This window comes from Helicoverpa armigera, chromosome 7, assembly GCF_030705265.1.
Source record: "Helicoverpa armigera isolate CAAS_96S chromosome 7, ASM3070526v1, whole genome shotgun sequence".
Taxonomy (NCBI): Eukaryota; Metazoa; Arthropoda; class Insecta; order Lepidoptera; family Noctuidae; genus Helicoverpa; species Helicoverpa armigera.
Genome location: NC_087126.1, coordinates 9705699 through 9730739, shown reverse-complemented (window position 1 = coordinate 9730739; position 25041 = coordinate 9705699). Strand labels below are relative to the sequence as shown.

The following is a 25041-nucleotide window of genomic DNA, read 5'->3' as shown; positions in this document are numbered from 1 at the left end:
ATGATGACAATTCAGCGAAAACGCCCAACGATTGCAATTTGAATCTACTGCCAGGAAATGATTATCGAATGAAGAAAATTTATTTTGTATTTCAGTCGTTAAATCTGGGTTTCATGATGGGAAAACTATGATTAGCATTGACATTTAACATTTGTATGATTATCTATATAAATCTAAGTCATTTCACAGGTTTAATCAGTGTAATTACTGTCTTTACAATAACCAAGCACACATAGTCGAAACACCTAGCCTTACCAACAGTAGCAATTCCAAATATTCAATGTAAGAGGTATATTACAACGGCTACACCAAAGCTTCAGAATTCAAATTATGTGGGACAATGAACGACAACCGTTCAGAATTACACGCACAAACTGTACAACATTCCTTACTGTATATAATATTATCTACAGATTATTGTAAGTCTACATCAGATTGGAGTATCTCTACATACATTATATTGTAGTTTATTTACATACATAGATACTTATTTAGCAACAAATATTTACAATAAAAATTTAAACTATCCTATTAAATTTTTGGTTTTATTGTAGTTGTAATAAATTAGAATTTTAGGAATAGTTCTTAACTTTATTGTAATTGTATTGTTTAATGGCCAGTTTCTTATCACTTTTATGACGGTTTAGCAATTCTTTATCTCTTGAAATTCAATACATAAGTCGCAATCGACAAATGTGCAGTGCATACCTATATAGCAAAATAAGGTTAGCGTTTTAACCATAGTTGTAATTATTTATAGAAAAAACTTAATTCGAACATCATTCTTATACTTCTAATTAGAAGCATAAAAAACGAAAGTCTAAAAACAGCCTTAGGCAACTTAGACATTTAAAACAGGCTTTATTTTAATTGCAAAAATAGAGTCAGTCACTTAAGAGCGTATTATTATTGAGGAGGTTTCCATTGAAGATCAAGAGCTTTGACTTTCAAAAGCAATGACATATTCAAATGTATTGAAGATGCAAAAATTTCTCCGAGCCGTACATCTAGATAACCTTTCTATTTCTGAACTGGGAGTTGTGACAAAGTTTTGTTAGGATTGATACACATTTTTGGCTCATCACTTTCTTATGGGATTTTGTGTAATGACGTGTACGCTAGACAAATTTGTTCTCCGTGGTCATTGAACTTTTTATTTATTTAATGCCTCTTGCATATTATGGACAACGGCGGATTTAACGCCTTAGAAGTTCTATACCAGCCTACCTTTGAGTCGCGGCACGAAAGCTTTGGTAGGTGCAAATTTAAAAAATACAATATGAAACATATACCTACATATGTATATTAAAATACACGTATAAATAAATAATAATCATAGGCATATGAAAAAAAAAATAAGAAGATAAAAAAGCAAGCCTTGCTAACGGTAGTGCCACACACAAGGTATTTCGTAACACATATTCTTCCTCAACTAAACTTTGAATAAATATAATTCAAAACGAAACCCTATTTAACAATTCTAAACCAGCCAGCAATAAACATGTACAACGAGCCTTATATTAGTAATATTACAGTTGTCATATTCAAATTTATTATATAGCCCACTTAGCATCTATCACTTTCACTTTAAAATGTATGGAGGCGGTTCAAAAATTGTAGTAATGTATTCTGTAGTGTAGTTTTGTATGCGGGATGCGTATGTTAGACTTTTTTGGTATGCGTTACAACATAGTCAATGAGTGGATGCTTACGTGAAATTGAATTGGAGCAGTTTTGCATGTGTGTGGGTGTGTGTTTTAAAGTTGGCTTTAAAACAAAAAATCCTCATCAAACTATTGGTAGTTTGATGAGGATTTTTTTCAGTTTTCAAGATGTTTATCGAATTGTTAATTGTTAGTTATTTTGGATCACAATGTGCTTTAATTTATAATGTAACTGTATTTTAGGCGAAAGTTTGATAAAAAAAATTGTGGGATGATTTTAGTGTAGGAGTGTTATATAAAAAAATGACAATATGTAAAGTACAAAATGCTGTCTATTATTTCATCTATTTCAGAAAGTTATTACATCCATAAATTATTCACATAATTTTAGCTACATTACAAACGTAGCTATTAATTTAGTGAACAACCAGAAATTCTACTGCTGTATGCGCAATAATGAAAATGAAATGATGAATTGTGATAAAATGAAATATTTAACATCGGTTAGGCCAGCATTTGTACGAATAGAAGATAATATATTTGGCATATAGTTGGAATGGAATATTATTTTATGATCGCACTGCTATTTTCAGGTATAGTTCAATATCTGGCAAGCCTTTTCCCAAATTTGTTTAGGTTAGGCTTCCAGTTAAACCGCGCGACTGCCTATCTGACCTCCTCAACCCACTTACCCGGGTTACACAATACCCCGAAGTAAGACTGGTGGTCTGGCTTCTGAAAACCCGTAACGACTGCCAAAGATGTTCAAATGACAGGCGAAGATATGTTATGATCTTGCATCGATGAAAATCGGTCTAAATTGATTTAAAATTTCAATAAAGAAAAGCGTAGTATGTAGGAAGATAAGTATGCTCGAGGCACTGGTAACCGTAAAATGGAAATTGAAAGTAAATTACGCACCGTACTTGTAACATTAAGTTAGAAACTTCATTAAACTTGTAATTTTTTCAGGTAAACTTTTCGCCTGTAAAAGTTTTAATAAGTCTGTCACGTTTATTTATTAAATTTGGAAAGTTTTATTCAGGGGGAAGATGTTTTTGTAAGATTGTTGTAAGAATCCATTTCTTTTCAATTTATGTAACATTTACTTAAATCAAATCGGTAAATCGTCAAAATATTCATATGTAACGTGGTACTTCTTATTCTAGACCCAGATTTTCTAATTCAATAATTTAATGTCGTTTACTATTTTTATGGGTACGAAAAGTAGTTCAACTTGGATGTGAATAAAACCGCAAAAAACAGCCAGTCCTAAATAAATTCCTCATTGACACTTAATGCTTCAAAACTAAAACAAATGACGACCCTTAGTACCTCAAGACGTTCAAACAAATTCAAACCACTGACCCTTTACTCCAAAATTCAAACTAGTCACTTCAAAATTAGTATAATTAGCAAACTTTCAAAGGGTTCAAAGACAGCCCGTGGTGAGTAAGTAAATGCCTATTTACTCACGTTGTTTGAAGGTGCTTCAACTCACTTCAAACGATGTCTTTAGATCTTGAATTTAATTTTGCAAGTGTTAAGCAATTTTGGGTTGTAACCACTATCGAAACTTAGTTTGAGTTAAATATTTGCTGTTATTTTAAAGGGCTGGTTTTCAGGCAGATTGTTGTTAATGATTTTGTCATCTTTATTATTAATAAAATTATAAAATCTTTTGGTTAAATCCTTAAAAAATCTTTGATAGCGAGCTAGGCAATTTATCTAGGAAGTATAAGTCTTTTTATCCAGTTTCACAAAGTAATTCCTACATGACGCGAGTGAAACCGCTAACAAAACTTGTATCGTGTAAATACTTACGACGGATCTCTCTATACTGTTGTCACGAGGAAAAATATCAGAAAGTCTGACAGACATGGCCATCCATCAACCTTGCCTACATATCAGTATTCTACAATACTCAAGTTTAAACAATTAAGCGAGTAAAGCGCTTTGCGCCGCCGCTGTACGATACCCGTCCATTCGATGCATATTTCATGAAAGCGCTGAGTGGCTGCCGGGAAAACTTTAATGTGTATTATTTAGTAGGATACACATTTTTTATTTCACTGCGGGATGAAAATAAAGTTTCATCATGTTTTGTGAATCTGTTATGAGTAGGTATGTGCTTTTGGTGAAAATGGTGAATTTAAAAGTTGTTTAAATTAAGTAGGTCTCATAACGCTAACTTTTCATAATGACTGATCAAGATGAATGTTCGCGTGCGCGGCTGTTTGCTTTATTAATCAGGGTCATTGACCCGCTCAGCTAATTTTCATCTGATAGTCACCTGCGCCTGGGCACAAACTGCTTTTTCGATTTTCTTTTTCCTCAATGTCAAAGTATAACTTTTTTTTTTCAAAATTTGCACGGTTCCAAAAAGTTGGTTAGGTGGAAAAGCGCCGGCAGAGAACTCGATGGAGACTCTTTTTTACCTGTATCTATATCCATATATGTATTAACATTAACAACATTATTGGCAAACTACAGATCTACAAACATTTATCGAAAAATCAAAGATCGAAAATTGGTTCACGACTAGACAGAACTAAACATAAGGATTCGTGATTCAAATAATATTAAAAAGAAAAAATGTAGGCCAGCGCGTGTAAAATATATTCAGCCAGACCTTTTTGAATCCATAGATTCTAAATCTATGGATTCAAAAAGGTCTTATAACTGAGACATCTCGTGACTCAGATTGAATACCTAGGCATCCTACAGATTAGCACTTAGCACTCAAAATTTTTGTGACACGAACTAGGTTACACGAATTCTTTTGTTTATTGTAGTCATTATCTGCCTAGAAACCTAATAAATATATTTTGTAAGTTGGGTTCCCGTACAATTTTATGCAGTTAGGTATATCTACAGGTATACAGGTCATCATTTCCCTAGCCTTTTACCAAATGTTGGGGTCGGCTTCCAGTCTAACCGGGAGCATCTGAGTACCAGTTTTTTACAAGGAGCGGCTGCCTATGTAACATCCTCAATCCAGTTACTCGCTCAGCCTGATACCCATTAAAAATATTAAGTCTACAGCTAAAGAGTGTCATTTGAAATAAAACTCAGCTTGAAATATTTTCTTGGAAACGACTCAAGTGACTCGTTAGCTCGAGTTCCACTCGATCACTTCACAAACCTGAATCGACTCGGCAAAATCGTACGATTATTGGAGATGACAGTTCGAACATTATTTTAAATGATCGTTTAACTTCTATACTATGTATTACATAATACAAAAATATACCCACATACCCATGCCGAATGTTTTTTGCAGTTGATAGCTATGAATTTATAAGAGAAATAGCGTTTTTGAACTGACTGACAGCAGTTATCAACTGCACCAAAAAAACCGGATATAATTTAAAAAGAATAGGCATTCAAAAAATGTTTGAGTTCAGAATACTCCTCGTTTCACTTTTGTTTTTTTTTCTTCATCAAACAATCTTATACAAATATGAAACGAGGCGTTTATTTGAAAAAAAAAAAAACAATAGTACTACAAATAAAACCTACTTGGCTTCATTTTCCCGAGAGAAATCAGAAAATGCGCAGTCGGCAAGTTAATATTTGCACACGTTCTGAAACTGACAATTAAGTAAAAAGAACACTGAAATATTTCGCTTTGAATAGTATTCGAGTGGAAAAAGTGCTTATCTTTTTGCAGTACCTTTGATTTTCTATGTGTTTTATACTAGTTTTATTTTAATACCAAGATCAATGAATCGGATGATTGTAGTTTGAGAAACTTTTCGTAAATACCTTTTCATTTTTAGGGTTCCGTAGCCAAAATGGCAAAAACGGAACCCTTATAGTTTCGTCATGTCCGTCTGTCCGTCTGTCCGTCTGTCCGTCTGTCACAGCCGATTTACTCGGAAACTATAAGTACTACAGTGATGAAATTTGATGCGAATATGTGTTGTATGAACCGCTACAAAAATATGACACTAAATAGTAAAAAAAAGAATTGGGGGTGGGGCCCCCCATACATGTAACTGAGGGATGAAATTTTTTTTTTCGATGTACATACCCGTGTGGGGTATCAATGGAAAGGTCTTTTAAAATGATATAAAGTTTTCTAAAAAACATTTTTCTTAAAGTGAACGGTTTTTGAGATATCAGCTCTCAAAGTCGTAAAAAGTATGTCCCCCCCCCCTCTATTTTTATAACTACGGGGTATAAAATTCTAAAAAAAATAGAGGTGATGCATGCTAATTAACTCTTTCAACGATTTTTGGTTTGATCAAAGTATCTCTTATAGTTTTTGAGATAGGTTGATTTAACTGTAATTTACGGAACCCTTCGTGCACGAGTCCGACTCGCACTTGGCCGGTTTTTACAATATATTACGCTGCAATGTATATTTTTTGTTGGTTGTGAGTTTCCAAAAGATTCTTTCAATATAACATTCATGAAAACTCTAATAATACTCATTTATCTAAAACACACATGCCATTTCCAAAAAACAAAAAAAACACTTTCTTCTTTAAATAACCTATTTAAAACTGAATGACATTTTCGAAATAGTAGTTTTTGAGGTTGAACGCACTACATCTAAAATACTCAACAGGTTTATATTGATATAGATGCCACATTGTAAGTATAACATAATCAATCATTTCAATATTCATGTGCAAAAAACTTGTCACTCATTAATACTCAACTGAATTAATCCAATTCGTACAACTACCAATATGGCGAACCAATCAATGAAGTCCGGGACACGAACAAACTGCATACAACCGCAATAATTTATCAATGCAATTGTTAATTAAATGCTCAGTTTCATTAACGAATACCGCTGTTTTATATGTTCGTTTATTTAGCTGCATGTTTTGGTTTATTTATAATGTATTTGTGAAGTTGATATGGCTAGGAAGAATCTTACATGTGAGATGACAGAGGATGAAAGAGTTTGGAAGGAGAAAACATGTTCATGAATCACACGGAATCATGCGAAGCCTGTTTTTCTTAAAAAAAACTGTCTTCTTTGAAAATTCATAGTGAACAGTTGCTTTCAGAAAATTGGCGTTAATGTGCTCGATGAATGTGGATCTTAAAACCAGATGACTTAATTATCCCCTATTTTGCTTACAAATCAATAGCTCCACACATTCTCTAAACTAATAATAAACACCATTAGCATTAAGTTATCTCAGTAACCATCCGTCATCAGTTATCCCTATTTCAATATTCACCGTGACGTATCGTAAACACGTCATCTGCCGTGGGATAGCATAAATCTGAATTAGGCATACCTATACATACATATAGACAGACCGAGCCCACTGTGCAGTTGCCCAAAATGGAACTAAAGTTTAACTGACACTTTCTTCAGTGCTATCAGTATCAGTAGATATTGGAATAATACAAAAATTGAATAATATATTTCGTTGGTGCTCCGTTCCTTTAGGTCTTAGCGTGATGATACATAGAGCGTTCCTCAATAAATTAGCAATGTTGAATACTTAAATATTTTTTTCAAATCGGATCAGAATTTGCTGAGATTATCGCGTTCAAGTAAATAAACAACCAAAATAAACTCTTCAGCTTTATAATATTAGTAGGTACAGATTAAAAATAACAAAAATGATATATAAAAATATTTTTAAATGTTACCTAACCTTACCTCGTTGTGCCACAAACATTAGGTATATAAGTTCGGATACGCCATTTGTTTTATTTCATTAGTAGGTATTGAAAACTGTCTTGAAAAAATATCTTCAAATTCAACACCCATTTATCATAGTAAATCTTTAAATGGCAACACCAACTCACTGCCAGTGCCGATGAGAACAGATAGCCCAGTGGGTCTATAATATAATTAATTACCACAGGTAGCAATATAGTTTATAGCCATCCTAGTGACCTGGTCCCATGACTAAGTCGCGTGGGAAGAAGCTTATGAGCTGGGTAATCTGAATTTTAATATTTTTGTGGGAAGATATTTTTTTTTAATTATAGTTTAGATTTTTTTATGTATTTTTATTTGGGAATCTGAGTATTGTCTGTTTTTATTCCAAAATTAAATAGTTTTTTTACACAAGATTGTAATTAAAAAAGCGTAAAAAAGATGAGCAATTTAGTCTTCAGAAGTACATAATCCTGCCATTAATTAAAATAAATCAGGTTTAGAAACATATACCTACATACAAGCATTTGTTTTAAGCTTAATACAAATAATTTAAAAAAAAAGAACTATTCTCAATAGATCTATCTACTACACAAATCACTTTTAACTCCTCATGTGTACAATAAAACAATGAGGGCGACCAAATCCACTTGTGGGACAAAATAAAATAATTAACAAAGAACAAGAACACAAGAGAATTAGCTGGCCATCACTTTGTTGCCTATTTCCATAACAAAGCCAGGGAAGGCATTAAAATATTTGTATAATAACCGACATTAATATTAATACAGAGAAAGTGTTTTTGTTCAACAATTACGGTAATAACACTAATCAAAAATGTATGATGTGAAGCGCAGTTTATGTTAACGGGTTCTGTACGTTTTGTGCTTACTGCTTTATATTAATTTCATAAAATAAAAGTAATATTTAATGATAGATGTTTGGAAAAGTGAGAAAAACATAAATAAATAAAAGAAATATGTTTTAAATTAGTTCTAATTCTTATCAACTATTAATACTTTGGTATTGGTGTGAAACATAATAAACTAGCTCCCAGCTTCAGATTTTCAAGGGGAAAAATTAAATACTAAAACCTACCTCATGAAACTTATTGTTGGAACACACCTGAAACTCCATTGAACAGTTTTTGAGTCTGAAACTGATCTAGATCTGAAACTGACAGAAAAACGCGGTGGAGAACATAGCTTCATCATAGAGATGGATGTAATGTCCATTTTTCTCCACGGAACCCCAAAAATGTATGTTTTAATGCAACCTTTATTACTGTATTACAGTATGAGAACATCGCTAATAGCCGACTAGAATTATTTCGTTCCCATGTATTTTTAATTCATCATTTGCTTGGGAACAACGTTTATGTACTTTTGTCAGCTGTAATTGAGTTTTAGCAAAATTTTCATGTTTCTAGGTTATTTTGTAGATTAATACGAAAGTGGAGTGTGTCAGTTTGACAGGTAACCTAGATTATTTGAGTAATTTTAGCTGGAACTGTTAAAAACTTTTTTTCTTGACTGTCTGATCAGGTTATGATTTATTAGTCACCTTTTATAAAGTATCGAGGTAGTATTTTGTGAGTGACGCAGCAATATTCGATAATTATGTTGCTGAATATTAATTATTTATTTATTTTATGACTTATCGTAGGAGTAGATTATGAGTATGACGTCAAAACTTTATGAGCAAAAGGCAACTTAAGTAGTATGTAATAAATTGAGGAAATTTTCAGTTATAAAACCTGATTCCTCTTTAAAACAAACTATCTACCAAAAACATTTAGAACCCTTAGGTATAACCTAAACAATATTTTATTTATCTGTTGATTTAATTACTAGAAATAAAATTAACATTAGTCTCATACAAGTAATCTAAAAAATCTAAAAATACCTACCTCTAGTAAGCAAATATTGGAAACAGCCGTAAAAGAACAATGCTATGCAAATTGTGCCTCTAAATTCAGCTACACACATAAACGTGTTACCTCTATACGGTTCAAAATGAACGTTTTCCAAATATAAATGTAATTACATGCAACCGCAGCAACCGCGTACACATTAGCGTTTTATTGATAGCAACCACCGGCCACAATAATTTGATTATATTGCTTTAGCAATAAGCTATGAAACTGAAATGTCGAACGCAGTTTGGTAGTCAGAAGCCAGTTAGTTTGATAACCCGTCTTTCTAAGGGGCACCTACCCCTTATTGGCTTGCCTGGGTAACTGAGTTGAGGAGGCCAGACAGGCATTCGCTCCTTGTAAAACACTGGTCTGGCTGCATCGGGTTAGACGGGAAGCCGACTCCAACAAATTTGAAAAAAAGGCTGGGCCCATAGAGTTTCTTGCCGGTTCTTCTTTATTTAGACTAATATTATAAAGGAGTAAGTGTGTGTGTGTTTGTTACTTTTTCATGCACAAAAGACAAGACGGATTTTCATGAAACATTTCAGTTATATTGCTCATACGTCAAAACAGCATAAAAGCTTTTTTTTATACGGCTTTTGGAAGTTCCCTCAGGAAGCAGGTGACTAACACAGAAGCTAGTTTGAAATACAAAACTTTGACTTTGACTTTGATGTCGAAAGCAAGTTCGTGTTCCACGTTCGCTTCAAAGAGACTGATGACAGCGTAATTGACGGGGCGTTAGGCCAGTACCGACCTGCCTACTGGGATTCAATTCAAAAGGGTTACCGTATCGAACTATAAAAGGCTAAAAAAGGCTGGCCTTTGCTGAGTAAACAGTAAATGAAATATACTCTTTCTAGGGAAAAGGGGCCTTGTAGGTACTAAGGGGGATGAGATCCCTTAAACAGCATCAATTCTAGGAGGAAAGCTGAAGATTGAGCTAGCGGTCAACAAGAAGCGAAAGTCAAAGATTCTTAAACGTTAAATTTTGTGAGTGAGTAGTAATACGAATTTTGATTAAACTACAGTAATATACCTTATTTGTCAGAATGACATATAGGCTACAAATACTAGCTCTAAGCTACTTTTTATCCCAGATAATAATTCCTAAATTGTACAAGCAGAATGCGAAATCTCACCCAAATTATACCACCATTCAAATCACTGTGTAAATCGCACCAATTCTGCCCACAATTCGTACAATAAAACCGTAAAATATTAGCCTATTTTCCCCAATGTTACGCTGTATTTTCCATGAAAATAAAACCGTTTCGTGGAAGAATAGACGCGATGTGCCGAAAACGATATCTTTCCGACGCCTCGGCAATTAATAGCTATTGGATTCCAATCAAGCGTTGTGTGCATTTACTGTTTCTTTTGTACATTCATTCCAATGGCCATGATGTTCGCTTTCCACGGATTTTTCTCTTAACATTACTTTCTTGTTTAGAGTGCGTATTAAAGATTTTTTTAAAGTAGATGTGACATAAGGTAGATATAAGATTTTTATTTACAAACTAGCTTCTCCACGAACCCGAATAAAAAGTATTAGCTTATAGCTTTCCTCTATAAGGTCTCAGCACCCATATGGGATCGGAAAGGGATCGTAACCGTAACGCCTTTCGCCTCGCTGTCAACCAGGCGTCAACCTACCGTATGCACGTAACGAAAGCGTATCAGCAGCGCCTGTACGTCAACTCGGCTACGGCTAGGCGACACCGCGCTTACGCCTCGCCGCCCCCTGGCTGACCTGGCTGGCACCAGATCAGTTTGAATCCAAACGTTAAGTGTAGCGCACGGTTATGTCTTGGTTTACAATACGTGAGTTGGCTATCATAGCCATAGCAGGCAAGTCGCGGGAGGGGAAACGAGAAAGGGTGGACGAAGAGATGTGAGCTCGGGTACGGAGAGACGTAAGCGCGGGGACGGAGAAACGTAAGCGCGGGGACGATGAGCCGTAAGCGCGGGAATTCAAGTTCGGAGCCTGTTCCGAGGCGAGGCGATTACGTTATTATTCCGATTAGTGTGCGTTGCAGTAGGGAGTTTAATACAAACCATTCTGAACGGCTCGAGGCGATACGGTGACGATCCCTTTCCGATCCCATATGTGTGCTGAGACCCTTCAACGGGCTATCTAACACTGAAAAAAAGATGACTTATGGAAATACCTAGTTCAATATATTTTTTTGATAACCATAATTTGCTTGAATATATACTTTGATCTTCTTGGAATTGTTCTGGTTACAAATAAGCATAACGTAACTTTACACGTTAACTTCTAAATTGGAAGTGTGACTCCTCAAAGGAACACAAACTCGTAGAAATTAAATTACAACTTCTACAAGCCACCAATTTGACACCTACTTATTATACAATATACACCAAGTTTGAATGCAATTACTGTATTGAAAACGTAAGTAGGTTTCAACTTTATTAGGTAGCTAGATTAAGTATGGCATAGCTTATCTATACTAATATTATAAAGCTGAAGAGTTTGTTTGTTTGTTTGAACGCGCTAATCTCAGGAACTACTGGTCCGATTTGAACAATTCTTTCGGTGTTAGATAGCCCATTTATCGAGGAAGGCTATAGGCTTTTTATCCGGGTTCGTGCAGAGGTTCCCACGGGATGCGGGTGAAACTGCTGGCAGAAGCTAGTATCTTAAGAAATCTCTTCCAGAATGCCCGTTATGGTAGACTTAGCACTAGTATATTCCCTTTTTTGGCTTTTTAAACACCAAAAACAATTCGTTTATTGAAATAAAATTTCATAACAGAAAAAAACTGTAAACATTGTAACTTACTTTTTCTACACAATGTACGGCTGGCCATATAACAAAACAGCGGATTCTGTTCAGCTTATTCACCCTTTAGTCACGCATGTGGTTAGTGACTCAATCTGTTTACACTTACACCTCAGTTTGTTACGTAATAAACTTTCTTGTAATCAATGTGTTACATGGTGAAACAGTGACGAATAAAAGGATGTGGTTTATTGCGGTTTTAAAGCTTTCTTGACCTGTGAATCATCTATCTATACTAAAAAAATAAAGAGGAAACAGTTTTTGGTTCGACACTACTAAACCGATTTGAGAAATTGTTTCACTGTTAGAAAGCTACACTTTATTCCGAGTAAGGGCACATGGGCTATATTTTATCCCAGTTTGCGCAGTAGTTCCTGCCTGAGACGCGGGTGAAACAGCGGGTAATAGTGTCTTTATAATGTGACTCATGGGATAATTGTTTAAGAAGTTTAATTTTGAAAGTTAAATCAGTGCTTCAGAGGAACAAAAAATTATAACAGCAACGTAGTGGATAAACAAAAATTTGCTGATATCTCATTTCAAAATATTTAGGCACTGTCTTTCAAAATAATTATACCTCTACAATAAATAATAACATTCTCATTATTAAAAAAAGTTATTATAATTGGACTTTCCCTAATAAATCAAAAACGTTGTTTTCCTACGTTATGTATCTAACCCAGTTTACCCCAACCAATTGGAATACGAGAGTAAATCCAAACAACTGTTACCGTGGTAACAACACATTGTAATTATGATAATCATTCATAATCATATCAACAAGATTTATTTTATTCAGCATTTGAAATTACAAGTTTAATTTATTACATAGAATTAATTAGATTTTTTCTAACAAATTCTGTATGATGTTGCAGTTTTAACAAAATAACGCAATGTATTTTCATCAAATATTAAGTTTGTATGTACTTTCTAAGTATATCTTGGACATCAACGACTGAATAAAAGGTGAAGGAAAACCTCTCTATTAAACCTTGACTATAATGTCTGAAATCACACTAATATCAATCAGAAAGCGTGGCGATTATGGCTCAATCCTCCTCTGTGTGAGAAGAGGCCTGTGCCCAGCAGTGGGACGATAAAAAGATGATTAAATAATGTCAAGACAGAAAATGAATGAAATTCAATCCTTATCATCACTCATAGTAGGTACTAATAACGACAGAGTAGATTCATTTTTAATGTTTATTATAAATTATCTCGTGACTCGCGTCAAGAGACAATATTTCAAAAATTGCTTAATCTGATGATAAGAGACATTGAGACTTCTCTATAATTATTTGTATTGACATTGGTACTGAGGCGAGCAAGCCACCTAACCAAACGCGTGTAATGAAACCATAGCGCGATTCAGCAATGTACAACGCCATCTATCGAGGTATGAGGTAAACATTATTTCAGCTTTGATAAGGCCAGAAAACTTATGAAAGTGAATAATATGTTAATTATTTCAAATCTACTTCGTTTTCGAGAATTATTTAAGAATTGAGGTTAATGTAAAAGTCGTTTGAACTGTATTTTTGGCAAATAAATAACCGCGACTGGAATCCTAAGATTTTTCAGTCTTGATACTCGACCAACATTAAAGAAATTAATAAATAAATGCTTTATTTTATGTTATTCCTGATCTAAATATGTGCTAATATAACAACTAATTACCTATATTAATAACATGAGTAAAAATTAAGAAGGAAAAATCAATGACGCTGAAGTCCATAATCTGCAAATTATGTCTATCACTAAAATATCTTCATTTCTAACTGAAACTGACCAAAGATTAAAATATCCCGAGGATTTGACTCCCGAGATATGTTCAAAAATAATTAAAATCTGATGATAGAAACCCTTATTTTAACGATTTATTATTCTCATAACAACTGACAGACCCGACCAAACGCTTGTAACGAAACCATAGCGCGATTCAGAGAAATACAACGCCATCTATCGAGGTAACAGGTAAACTTTATTTCTTCTGCAACTTGGACTGAAAATATTTTTATAGTTTACAACCTATTTTAGATTTACATAGATATTTACAACAGATATAAAAAACGATCCTAGTAAAAAAACCACAATAACTAAAACGCGTTAAAAAATTCATCCCCATCGCTGTCAACTGGGAGCGTACCTAGGAGGCTGGCAGCATTACCTCGTTGGATGGCCAATTCGTAGATTGGTTTGTTTTACTTATGAATAATTTTATAAAAATCGGATTTATTTCATCAATGACTTTCGGCCCTACGTTCGCCTTTCGAAAAGTAGGTATAAGCCTCAAGTTACTCTACGTAAGTCGTGGTCTGGCAAAGACGTATAAAATCGGGTTTAAATAAGTAAAGGGAAGTTTTCCCTACAGGTTTTTCCACTCATGTCGCACAATGTAAATGTACAATGTTTTATTTTCTGCTCAAAATATGCTGAAGAATCTGTATCAGAATCTGCGGATTACAATAAGAACCATCCATCCGGTTTTCTTTTTATGGACATAATTTATATGAAGTTATGAAAGTATGCTAGCACAATTATAAGTAAATACTAAGCTATTTTAATTTTATATTTATATAATACTATATAAAATTTTAATAGTAATTAACAATAACAAATGAGTAAGAAGTAAATAGCAACGAACCTGGTGCGCGGGCGGCATGCATGTGTCGATCGGCGGCGCTCGCGGCGCATTACCGCTCCTGCACTACTGCACACACACTCTGCGAACAAAACGTATCACGTCATTATAAACCATAAATTAATAATTAATCAAGTCTGGCCATTGGGACTACAGAGTATACAAAATCTATACTAATATAATAAGGATAAAACATTTTTTATTTTTTTGTGTAAAGCTGCGAAGCTGTGAAGCTGGATTATTTAAAAATCAAAATCAATCAAAAATCAAAACTTATTCATTCAAACTTGGCTGCAAAACGGCACTTTCGAACGTCAAAAAAAAATACAAAAGACAGCCCCCAAAACGCCCACCCTTCACCACTTCCTATGTGTTTTTTAAACCCCCCAGCAATCCATTTATCCCAGAGTAACATAGGCTTTATTTTTTCCTGGTACGGGAAATTCCCCGTAAAACCCTGGTAAACAGCTAATTATATAATAATGTAAGTATTCATTCCTAACTTACATAACTGCAATAGGTCCTATGAGATAGCAATCCCATTCTAAAAGTAGCTACAGTAAAAAAATGTGTAGCTGAAAAAGATCAAGACCAATGAAAATAGCTCGTTCTTTGTAACAAGCTTTAATTAAACCCTAAGTTTAATTAAAAATTCCACAAATTCTAATACTGAATTCTACAAATAGTGGCCATTAGATAAGATGGTATCGATAAGAGTAGAAAGAAAATTCCTTTTAGCTTTTACTGGATAACCAGCTTCTGACTGCGGTTTCGTTGAAACTACCTCACGCATCCGGATAAAAAATTACATACCCTACTTAATACTTATAGCCTCCTGTAATACATCGGACACTTAAAGTGTTTTTTTCTTATCGGTTGATAGTTTCCTGAGATATGCATAATGCATGTTACAAAATAGTGTAATTTTCAATTGATTCTAAATAATTCATAAAACTCGTTATCATCATCCACACAAATGTTAAATACCTAGTACTTATTCAGAAAAATATCACTTAAGTCTCGAAATGCATAAGAAACAAACGAAATATATGAAGAAAAGGAAGTTCCTAGATTACATACTGAACTATATAAAAGGATATCTTTTAAAATAGATCATGCGCCCATTTCTGAGGAAACCATATTTGAAAATACATTTGAGTAGGTAGCTACCCACGTAGGTATACATAGGAACACTTTCAAACATTCGCTTTACTACTGTAATAAAGCCGTTTCGCAGAACTAACGGAATGCTAACTATCGTCATTATCTTATGATTACTTAATATTATAACGTGATGTGTTTTTTGTTCTACTGTTTAATAGATACTTCGTTTTGTTAGCTGTTATATAATGAGAGTCAAAAGAGTGTTACTAGTACAAAAGTAAATTCTTACTGATAAAGATATTCAAATTTTGTTTTATAATTTTCAGTCTCCTACTCCTTACTCCACTCCCACTATATTTCACTGAATAGTATATTCCTTTTTTTATACAGAGATGGAATTACCATTAATCACCACGCTCGTCCTAGGTATATTAGGGACCCTAAAATAAACCCAAACTGAGGGCTCCGACTTTAAATTCTAGGTTCACTCTTACAAAACCCACTCTTACTAACGTATTAAACAAATAACATCTAACCTAGTAACAAGCAAACAAAGGCTAATTCTTTTTTTACGCTCAGCAAATATTTTCAAATATTTACTGACTCGGATTATTATCGCGGTAATCGCCGCGCGAGACCGCTAGTCTAATGAGAACCATGCACATACAGTTAGGCACGCACCAATGTTCAGAAAAAATGGCGGTGAGAAGTAGAAGTTGTCCCGACTGTCATTTGAACATCTTTGGCAGTCGTTACGTGTAGTCAGAAGCCAGCAAGACTGACAACCAGTCTTGTCTAAGGGTTGGTCGGGTAACTGGGTTGAGGAGGTCAGATAGGGCAGTCGCTCCTTGTAAGACACTGGTACTCGGCTGCATCTGGTTAGACGGGAAGTCGATCCCAACATAGTTGGGAAAAGGCTAGGCAGATGATGATATTATTGCGGTAGTCTAATGAGAGCTGCGTAGATACAGTTAGGCACGCGCCAATGTTCAGAAAAAATGTCGGTAAATAGTGAATAGAAACCAGAAGTCTGTGTTTGAGAAATAATTATTTTAAAACTTGATAATATATGATATTTATGATTGTAATAGAATACTGTGTTTCAGAGGGCACGTTAAACTGTACCTCCCAGCTGTCATTGAACATCTTTCCCTGATTAAGGCGAAAGCATAGCCCAACGACCTTGAGGAGAGACTGGCCTCCGCGTCCGAGCGAGCGCGAACGCCGGCGCGAATGTAAAAATATGGTTTTATTGATTTAATGGCACGAAAGTAATATATGTGAAAAAAAAATTACTTAAACTTAATAAAGTAATAAATTGACTAATTTATTGTAAAAAAAATATTTAAATCGCTTCAGTAGTTTGAAAGCAGTAAGCAAATTATTGGAAAAATAAAGAGGATATATTAGATTTTTTCCGACTAAAGTATAAACGATAGTAAAAAAAAAAAACTTAAAATTGAAAATCAAATATGTTATGCGTATCAGGTATTTTTTTTTATATTATTTGGTCAATTCGTCTAGTAGTAGTAGTGTTTCAAAGAGAGGTCCATTTTGTAGTTTGGCGTATCCTTTCGCCTTAAAACACGGCATGAAACTAGAAAAATCAGACTGCAGCGTCCATAATTAAGAATTGTTGGCTTAAAATTGTTTGAACCATAAAACTGGGTAAGGTAACCACTACTCCTTGGTTGCATAAAAACTTTAATAACAAACACTTAGTCCGGCTTTGACTGTAATTAACGATCATGTAGGATAATTTTCTTTATGTATGGCTTTTACGCGCCGTATTCCGAAAGGAGGTTATATTCTTAAGGTTTTCTAAGTAAATCTGAAAGAAAACCTACTGAGACATTATGGACGTAAAACAAAAACAAATCACCATGTGAAAAAACACCATCGCCAATTAATTTAAATGTTCAAAAAGAGAATAAACAATCCGTGAATAACCGCATTCTATTTTTAAATCGCCGTCAAATTCAAATTCGGTTTCGCTATTCGCAGAAATCGCAGAACAGACAGAAATAACTTATTGGAATTCTCACGACTTTTACAAGATCATTTGTGTGTAACAGTTAGAGAAATTGGCTTCGATTCTAAGTTGGTATTTATAGAAATGTTTTAGCTAGAAGAACAAAACCGTATTACCTGGAATTTGTGACAACTCATTTTCCTGATAACTTACACATTTTAAAGCATAACTTCATGTAGGGAAAACCTTTGTAAATCATCAGGGTGTTGTAACACTGGTATGTGGATATTTTCACAACAAAATGCAGCAAAAACTGCAGAAATTTTTGTAACAATTTCACATTAAAATACTATATGGTATGAGAACTCTCAGTGAATTCACCATGGTTGCTTGGGTCTAAACTACTATACGGAAAAAAGACGCGGAAGGAACGCCATAAAACTCATAAGAAACTTACTTAAAAATCTCAACATTAGCGTACAGAATAACCGTGTCATATTGAAAACCAAATCTCAGTCACAATTCAAGCACATTAGAAAGTAGAAATGCGCAAAAAAACAACTGAAAACGACGCATAATCGATGACAATTTGCTGATGAAGCAATGGCGCGAAAAAAACGCCGCCATGACAGTTTGGTTCGTGGAACCACTTAGCAGTAATAAGGTTCCGTTGTGCAAATTACATACTTTTTGGTATCACGAGACAGACATACGTCATCGTCTTCTTCTTCTTTCGAGTCGATGACATGTCATATGAGACTACACTATGTCAGCCCAATATTCCGCCACAGCGAGAGCACGGCCGGATGCGCTCATTAAGTCCTCCCGCGAGCAGGTTTCAGGGCACAGTGGACATGCGATTAGGTGGGACATCGTCTGCACGGCAGCCCCGCACTCGCACCCAAGGTCCGCCCCGCCCGCGAAACCCCACCTGGATCGGTTATCTTTGCTCCGGCCTACCCGTGTTCGGAGTCTGTTTAGAGACTGCCAGGCTCTTCTCGGGAGATCGTGTCCAGGAGGGAGACTTTCTAAGAGCGGGACAAACGGGGAGGGCAGTAAACTCCTCGATTGCCAAAGATCCCGTCTGGCACGAGAGGCCTCACCATCGACAGGAGCAACGGTTTTGTAGAAACCCCTGCGGCTTTTAAGCCGTTGTGGCACAGGGGTGTAATTGTGCATGGGGTGTCGTTGGTCTGTTTCGAGTTTGGCTCTCTCGATGCCAGAGGCTACGCTTCTGCGAACATCTGGTGGGGCAATGCCGGCCAGTGGGTGCAGCATTTGTAACGGGGTCGGCTTGAGGCAGCCAGTTATAATGCGGCACGTTTCGTTCAGTGCTACATCCACCTGCCCAGCGTGAACGGAACGACTCCACACTGGGCACGCATATTCGCCCGCGGAGTAGCAGAGTGCCAGGCCAGTGGTTCGCAGCACCGTTGGTGAGGCTCCCCAGGTCGTGCTCGTCAGCCTTCGCAACAGGTTGTTGCGGGAGGCAACTTTCTGCTTGATATTCTCGCAGTTTTTCCTGAAAGTGAGCGACCTGTCAAGAGTTACACCCAGATATTTTGGTAGCTTGCAATGACTGATAGGTACACCTCGCCACTGGATGTTAAGGGTTCGACTCGCCTCTCTGTTGCGCAGGTGGAATACGCACGACTGAGTTTTTGAGGGGTTTGGTTTTAGGGCGTTCTCCTGGTAATAGGTATTCAGGTCTTCGAGTGCCTTATTTAGGTTTTCCTCTACCTCCTCAAAAGATCCCTGTGATGTCAAGGCCAAATCATCAGCGTACAGGAAGCGAGTCGTGTTTGGGGTAGATGGTTGGTCGTTGGTGTAGATGTTAAATAGTAACGGAGCTAGGACGCTGCCTTGGGGTAGGCCATTCATCATCGCCAGTCATCGTCTAGATTTATTGAGATATTAAATGAAATAAGGCTCAGTTTTTTGTTCTGAGAGTGCCAATTATGGTGGAATTAAAGTATTAAGGTTTATGCCAATGTGTGGGCGGAGTGTGTTACGAGGACAAGATTAATTTGTGACTCTAGATTTAAGATCTTCATCAAGTAGTGCATATGTAAAACTTTTAGAAAGAATCTTAGTAAAAAAAAAACAGTCTTTCATATTTTTTGACAAGAATAATGTTTATATCAATAGTCATTGTTCAGAAGAATCTCTGAAATTCATATAGTTTCAATTTATAAAAAAATATTCAGCAACACAAAACTCACCAATGTAGGTGACCTGTAATTTGGTTCGGTGCATCGCACGAACGTGACATACAATCATTTTTGTTCCTAATAGACAGATTTGTTATTAATAAATAAATCATGCACTTTCGAAAATATTACTGCATCTTTTCGCTCTAAAAATATTATTGTTACATTCCAAATTAATATCATGAAAACAACAGTCTACTAAATTTTAAAGAAAACAATCGAATGCTGGACTATACTTAAGTAACTCAGAGTTTCAAGATCCAAATATCCATTAAATTATTACCAACCTTTTCCGTTCTGTAACTAACCTACATTTTAAAACAACACAAAAAATCACAATTCCAAGAACACTCTATTAGATATTTAATGCTACATAAAAGCAACAGGATATTTTATTTTAAGTATTGAAATAAAATAAAATAAAGTAAAGTAAATCGTTGAAATAACTGTAAAAGGAAAACCAACAAAAATCAGCCATTACGATCAATCATAAGGCGGTATCTGCAAAATGTAGTGATGAATATGCGCACTGAAATAATATGCCGGTTACGAATAGCTTTTGATATGCGCAGGGCTGTCAACCGGTAATTTTAGACATATTCCACCTTATTATAAAACGTGGTTTTAAAAAGTACTAGGTCTAGTACCAGGTTTAGACCACAAACTTTTTAGAGATGACGGTTTATACCTTGTACTAAAGCAGGTACTTTTTTTAAGAAGACGTTTTATAATCATGTAGATACTTAAAGTCAATAAATATGTAAACTTCACTAAAATTATTATAAAATTAGGACGCCAAATTTTTAAGCTTCTAAAATTAATTAGGTATGCGTACGAACATGTGTAGAAGAAAACGTAGGGGCGGAAAAACAAAACATAACGAGAAAAGGGTTTAAGTAAATTATATTTTTATCCCTCGCTAAGCAAAATAAACCTGAATGTAGATATCATTAAAAATGTTATTTAATTTTACACATTACTTAGAGTTTCATTTTAATTTAAAAAAGGTCTTTAATAAATTAACTTTAGGTAATTACAACATACGCGTATGAAGATAATGAGCTGGTGAGAAGGTAACAGGTGGTAATATTTTAATTTGTACAATTTAGGAAAATATTTTTTTTAAAGCTGATGTAATTAATAAAAATACTTAATGAACTATGTAATTGAAAAATAAATATATTTTTACTAGATGACATCAAAAAGTGTCTATGAAAGCACTGTCGTCGCAAAAAATTATTGATAAAATCACTAAAAAAATATTAATACCCAGTGAATTTAATTTTGTTATGAAAACCGTTTTTTACAAAAACATGATTTGTACACCATATTTTTCAATAATCGGGACTTAACCGCGATACGGTAAATAAAAGTATGACACGTGTTTTATCGTACTGTTATATACAGTGTTAATTGCCGATAATTTATAATATTAGTCTAAAATTAACATAAAACCTTTGTCAGCAAGCCCTGAGCGTCGCATGGGCCGTGATGCGCTCGGCGGTACCGTTGCGAGTGGCGCAGTGTATCAACAACGCATCACTGCAACCATTAGCTGGATTCTTGCTCCCGACCGGCCAGATACTCCATTCTGATTCACGGCAGACCAGGAAAATTGTTACATGATTACATTTATTTTGTTTATTATTGAATTCGAAAACAATAGAGGAATAGAAATTTTTGAGCAAATTGATTCTCTCGATTTTAAAATGTAAGTTTTCATCAACAAGCAACTTTTTGCTGGATTCTTGCTCCTGACCGGGCAGATACTCCATTCTGAATCACGGCAGACGGTATAGGGAAATTGTATTTCGAGGAAAATTGTTTCATAGATTACGTTTATTTTGTTTATTATTGAATTCGTAATTCGTTGGTCTATCATTAAACATCTTTGGCAGTTGTTATGGACCTAGTTAAAAGCCAGTAAGTCTGGCAACTAGTCATACCAAAGGATTGACTCTTGTAAAACACTAGTACTCAGCTGTATACGGTTAGACAGGTAGCCGACCACAACATTGTTGGAAAAAGGATCGGGATTACAGCAAATTGATTATGGTATATTTTTCATGCAATTTTTCATACATAACTACTGCCGATTATTGCACTGTCTGACAGATATTTTAAACATGAGACATACACACACATACACACACACTCATACACACAAACACACGCAGAGCCATACCAGTATCTAGTTTTATTTTATTGTTTACTTGTAAATTCATAAGATAGTTTAATACCTAGTAAGTACTTCAGCAATAAGCATTGTTCCTAAGGAGCGGAACGACCCAAAACAAGCATTACTACATGCTTCCTGGGTAGTTCCGACAACTAAATAATATTGTAAAAACTTGTTGACTTTTAACATGTAAAGTAGACTGCAAGCCAAAATAAACAGGAAATGACTAGGCAGATGATGAATGTTACCATCCCAATATGGTATTCCAAGATATGAGTACGGGTAATACGCATTTTCCCAATAAAGAGGAGTTAAAGACTGCGTAGCAATATATTTTTTTTCAATCTTTCTACTGAGAAAATGAAAATAAACACCAAATTCAAGATACAAATGATTTACCTTCATAGTCGAGTAATTCAATGAATACTGGAATAACGGTTATTCCGCTGATTTCAGATTCGGAATTTGAATTTCAAATGTCATGTTAATTTTCAGTCGTTACGATAAATGATTATGTGAAAATATATTTTTTCAGTTTGCCACGGTTCGTTAAGATCATCTGACAAATTCCCTGGAATTGAGCCTAGGTGGGATAAATTATTGCGTTGAATGGTTGAATGTTTTGGTTTTTCATTCTGATTTTGAATATATTTTAGAAACCATGATTAAAATATACTTAGTTACCTACCTATTTGAAGGAAATGCTTCTCCGAAAAAATCGGTTAAATATATGTGTGTGTTTGTTATACTTTCACTTTCACGCAAAAACTACTGGATTGATTTTGTATAGTTTATGTACCACAATAACATACAGGCTTCTTATTATCCATGTGCCTAAAGTAGATCCTTCGAGACGCTGCGCTGGTAAAACTGTGGCTGGAAGCCACAGTACTTACACAACAAATATTGGCCATGAACTACTTACTTAATATATCAAAAACTATAAACAATTAATCACGAACAATATTTATTACGATTACATTCTATTTCTTTATTGCTTAGTTACTAAGAAGTAAAGTTTTACGGTCAGTTAGACCAACACGGTAAGCAGTAAACCATTGTTTGGGCATAACCGCAATATGTGGCTGACACTTACGGTTAATGAAGTAACTACTTTCGGTAATAAACTAACGGTAATAAAATAAATAGTTCATTGTGGCTCCTGGAATTAGTCGGTTTACGATTTTTTGTTGAAGATATAATATAAGTAGGTATAGCACACTGCAATATTTTAATCAGCCCATACAAACTATAAATCAATATAAAGATGAATGGTAGATAAAAGTTGAAATTAGTAGGTATACGTATATTTAGTTGAAGTCTCGATTAATTATTCACACATTTTTGAAACAGATTTTAGTTTGTACCATCGTTAATACTACACTACATAGCAATTACAAAACCATAATATGTAATATCGAATAAATTAAAATATTGTTCACATTCTTATTATTTAATGAACCTAATAATATTGGTTCTTTTCAGAGCTTACATAATTTAAAATATTGATTAAAATAATTATGTCAAGCTGAAAGTATAATTAAAACTCATTAATCATACATAATAATACCTTTTGAACCAATTCTCCATAGACAGCACGTGTAAAGAAAACTAGAACATATCTCAAAAAACAGAAGAACCAAAAACAATCACGAAATCAGACCAAAGAGCAGACTTCATAACATTATAGTTATTTACTTTCATTCCAACAAAAAGACTGCCGAAACTCGAACCGAGTACCCGTGCATTTGATCGCGTCATAAAATTTAATGATTCTGCAAAAGAATTAAAAAACACACAATACTGCTAACTGTTTCGCTCCATCATTAAAAATGGCAGAGCAAAAAATGAACAAAAAGAACGAATGAATGAATAACCCCTGACCTTCGTTCAGTTCAATGAACTCTCCAATTAAAATATGCATCCTATGAGATAATGTTACATTGGACAACAATTGCGTGTTCGGTGTTTAGTTAAAAATTCTCTCAATTGTTTTAATGCTAATAAACTGTAAAACAAGTAAACTGTTTCTTCCTCTAAAAGCACTAGCATACTGGAGACTAAAAAGTCGGCCGACTGTTGACACGCTAGTCAAACATTTTTTTAAGAAAATCTCGATTCCAATGAATGTTTTAAGTCGGTCTCACACTGGCTAAATACCTGATCTTTGTAATGTGCTTAATACCGTATATCGTCATACTGATTTATGAGCCCAAACAAACTATCGGCCGACTAAAAGTCTACGGTGCGCTAAATATACCTGGGCCGAGTTACACCGTATTTAATTAAAGGTTCTAACAAAGACGTTGAGTTATTACGTAATTGCTGGTTTTGATGTAATTATGCGGAGCGTTTTATTTTTGCTTTTTTCTCGACTAGAAAAACTTTTATTCCTTTCAAATAGGTTTTTATAATCTTCATTGACAAATCTTAAAGATAATTTGCTAGCCAATTTCTATTTTTATTGCAGAAGAGATTAAAAAGTCTTTAAAATTATTACACCTCAGAAATCTTGTAGTTTCTTTAGTGTAATACAAGTTAATCAAGTTTTATCAATAAAATAATTTCTCAATGAACTTGGCCGGTGGTCCGCAGTGAAAGTATTACAACTTTCATTAAAAAGTTACTTAACCAATGTTTATGTATTGATCGGTTGTTTAACGACAGTTTTGTCTAAATGGTGCAATTTACACACATTATCATAACATGTTTATATTGAGTAAAAAGGCGGTAAAACCTTCAAGAAATTAAAATAAGCTTGAATGAGCTAATTGATTTTGAATTACTTAAATTATAAATACGAAAGTTTTTTTTCGTATGTTTGTTATGCTTTCACGGTGACACGCTTATAGGCGATAGGCCTTAGGAAAGTATAGGATTTTTGGGCTTTTATTTTAGTTCCGTGTGAA

General features: G+C 34.6%; 1 protein-coding gene across 2 annotated transcripts in view; it reads right to left on the bottom strand.

Moving 5' to 3' along the window:
• LOC110373088 (serine proteinase stubble) overlaps positions 1–25041 on the bottom strand; it is a 127648-nt gene that overhangs the window by 91493 nt on the left and 11114 nt on the right. For both annotated transcript variants that reach the window (XM_021330232.3, XM_021330223.3), the window contains exon 2: positions 14671–14749. In XM_021330232.3, the coding sequence (XP_021185907.1) occupies positions 14671–14692 (22 nt within the window). In that variant the 5' untranslated portion in view covers positions 14693–14749. The remainder of the gene's footprint in view (positions 1–14670; positions 14750–25041) is intronic.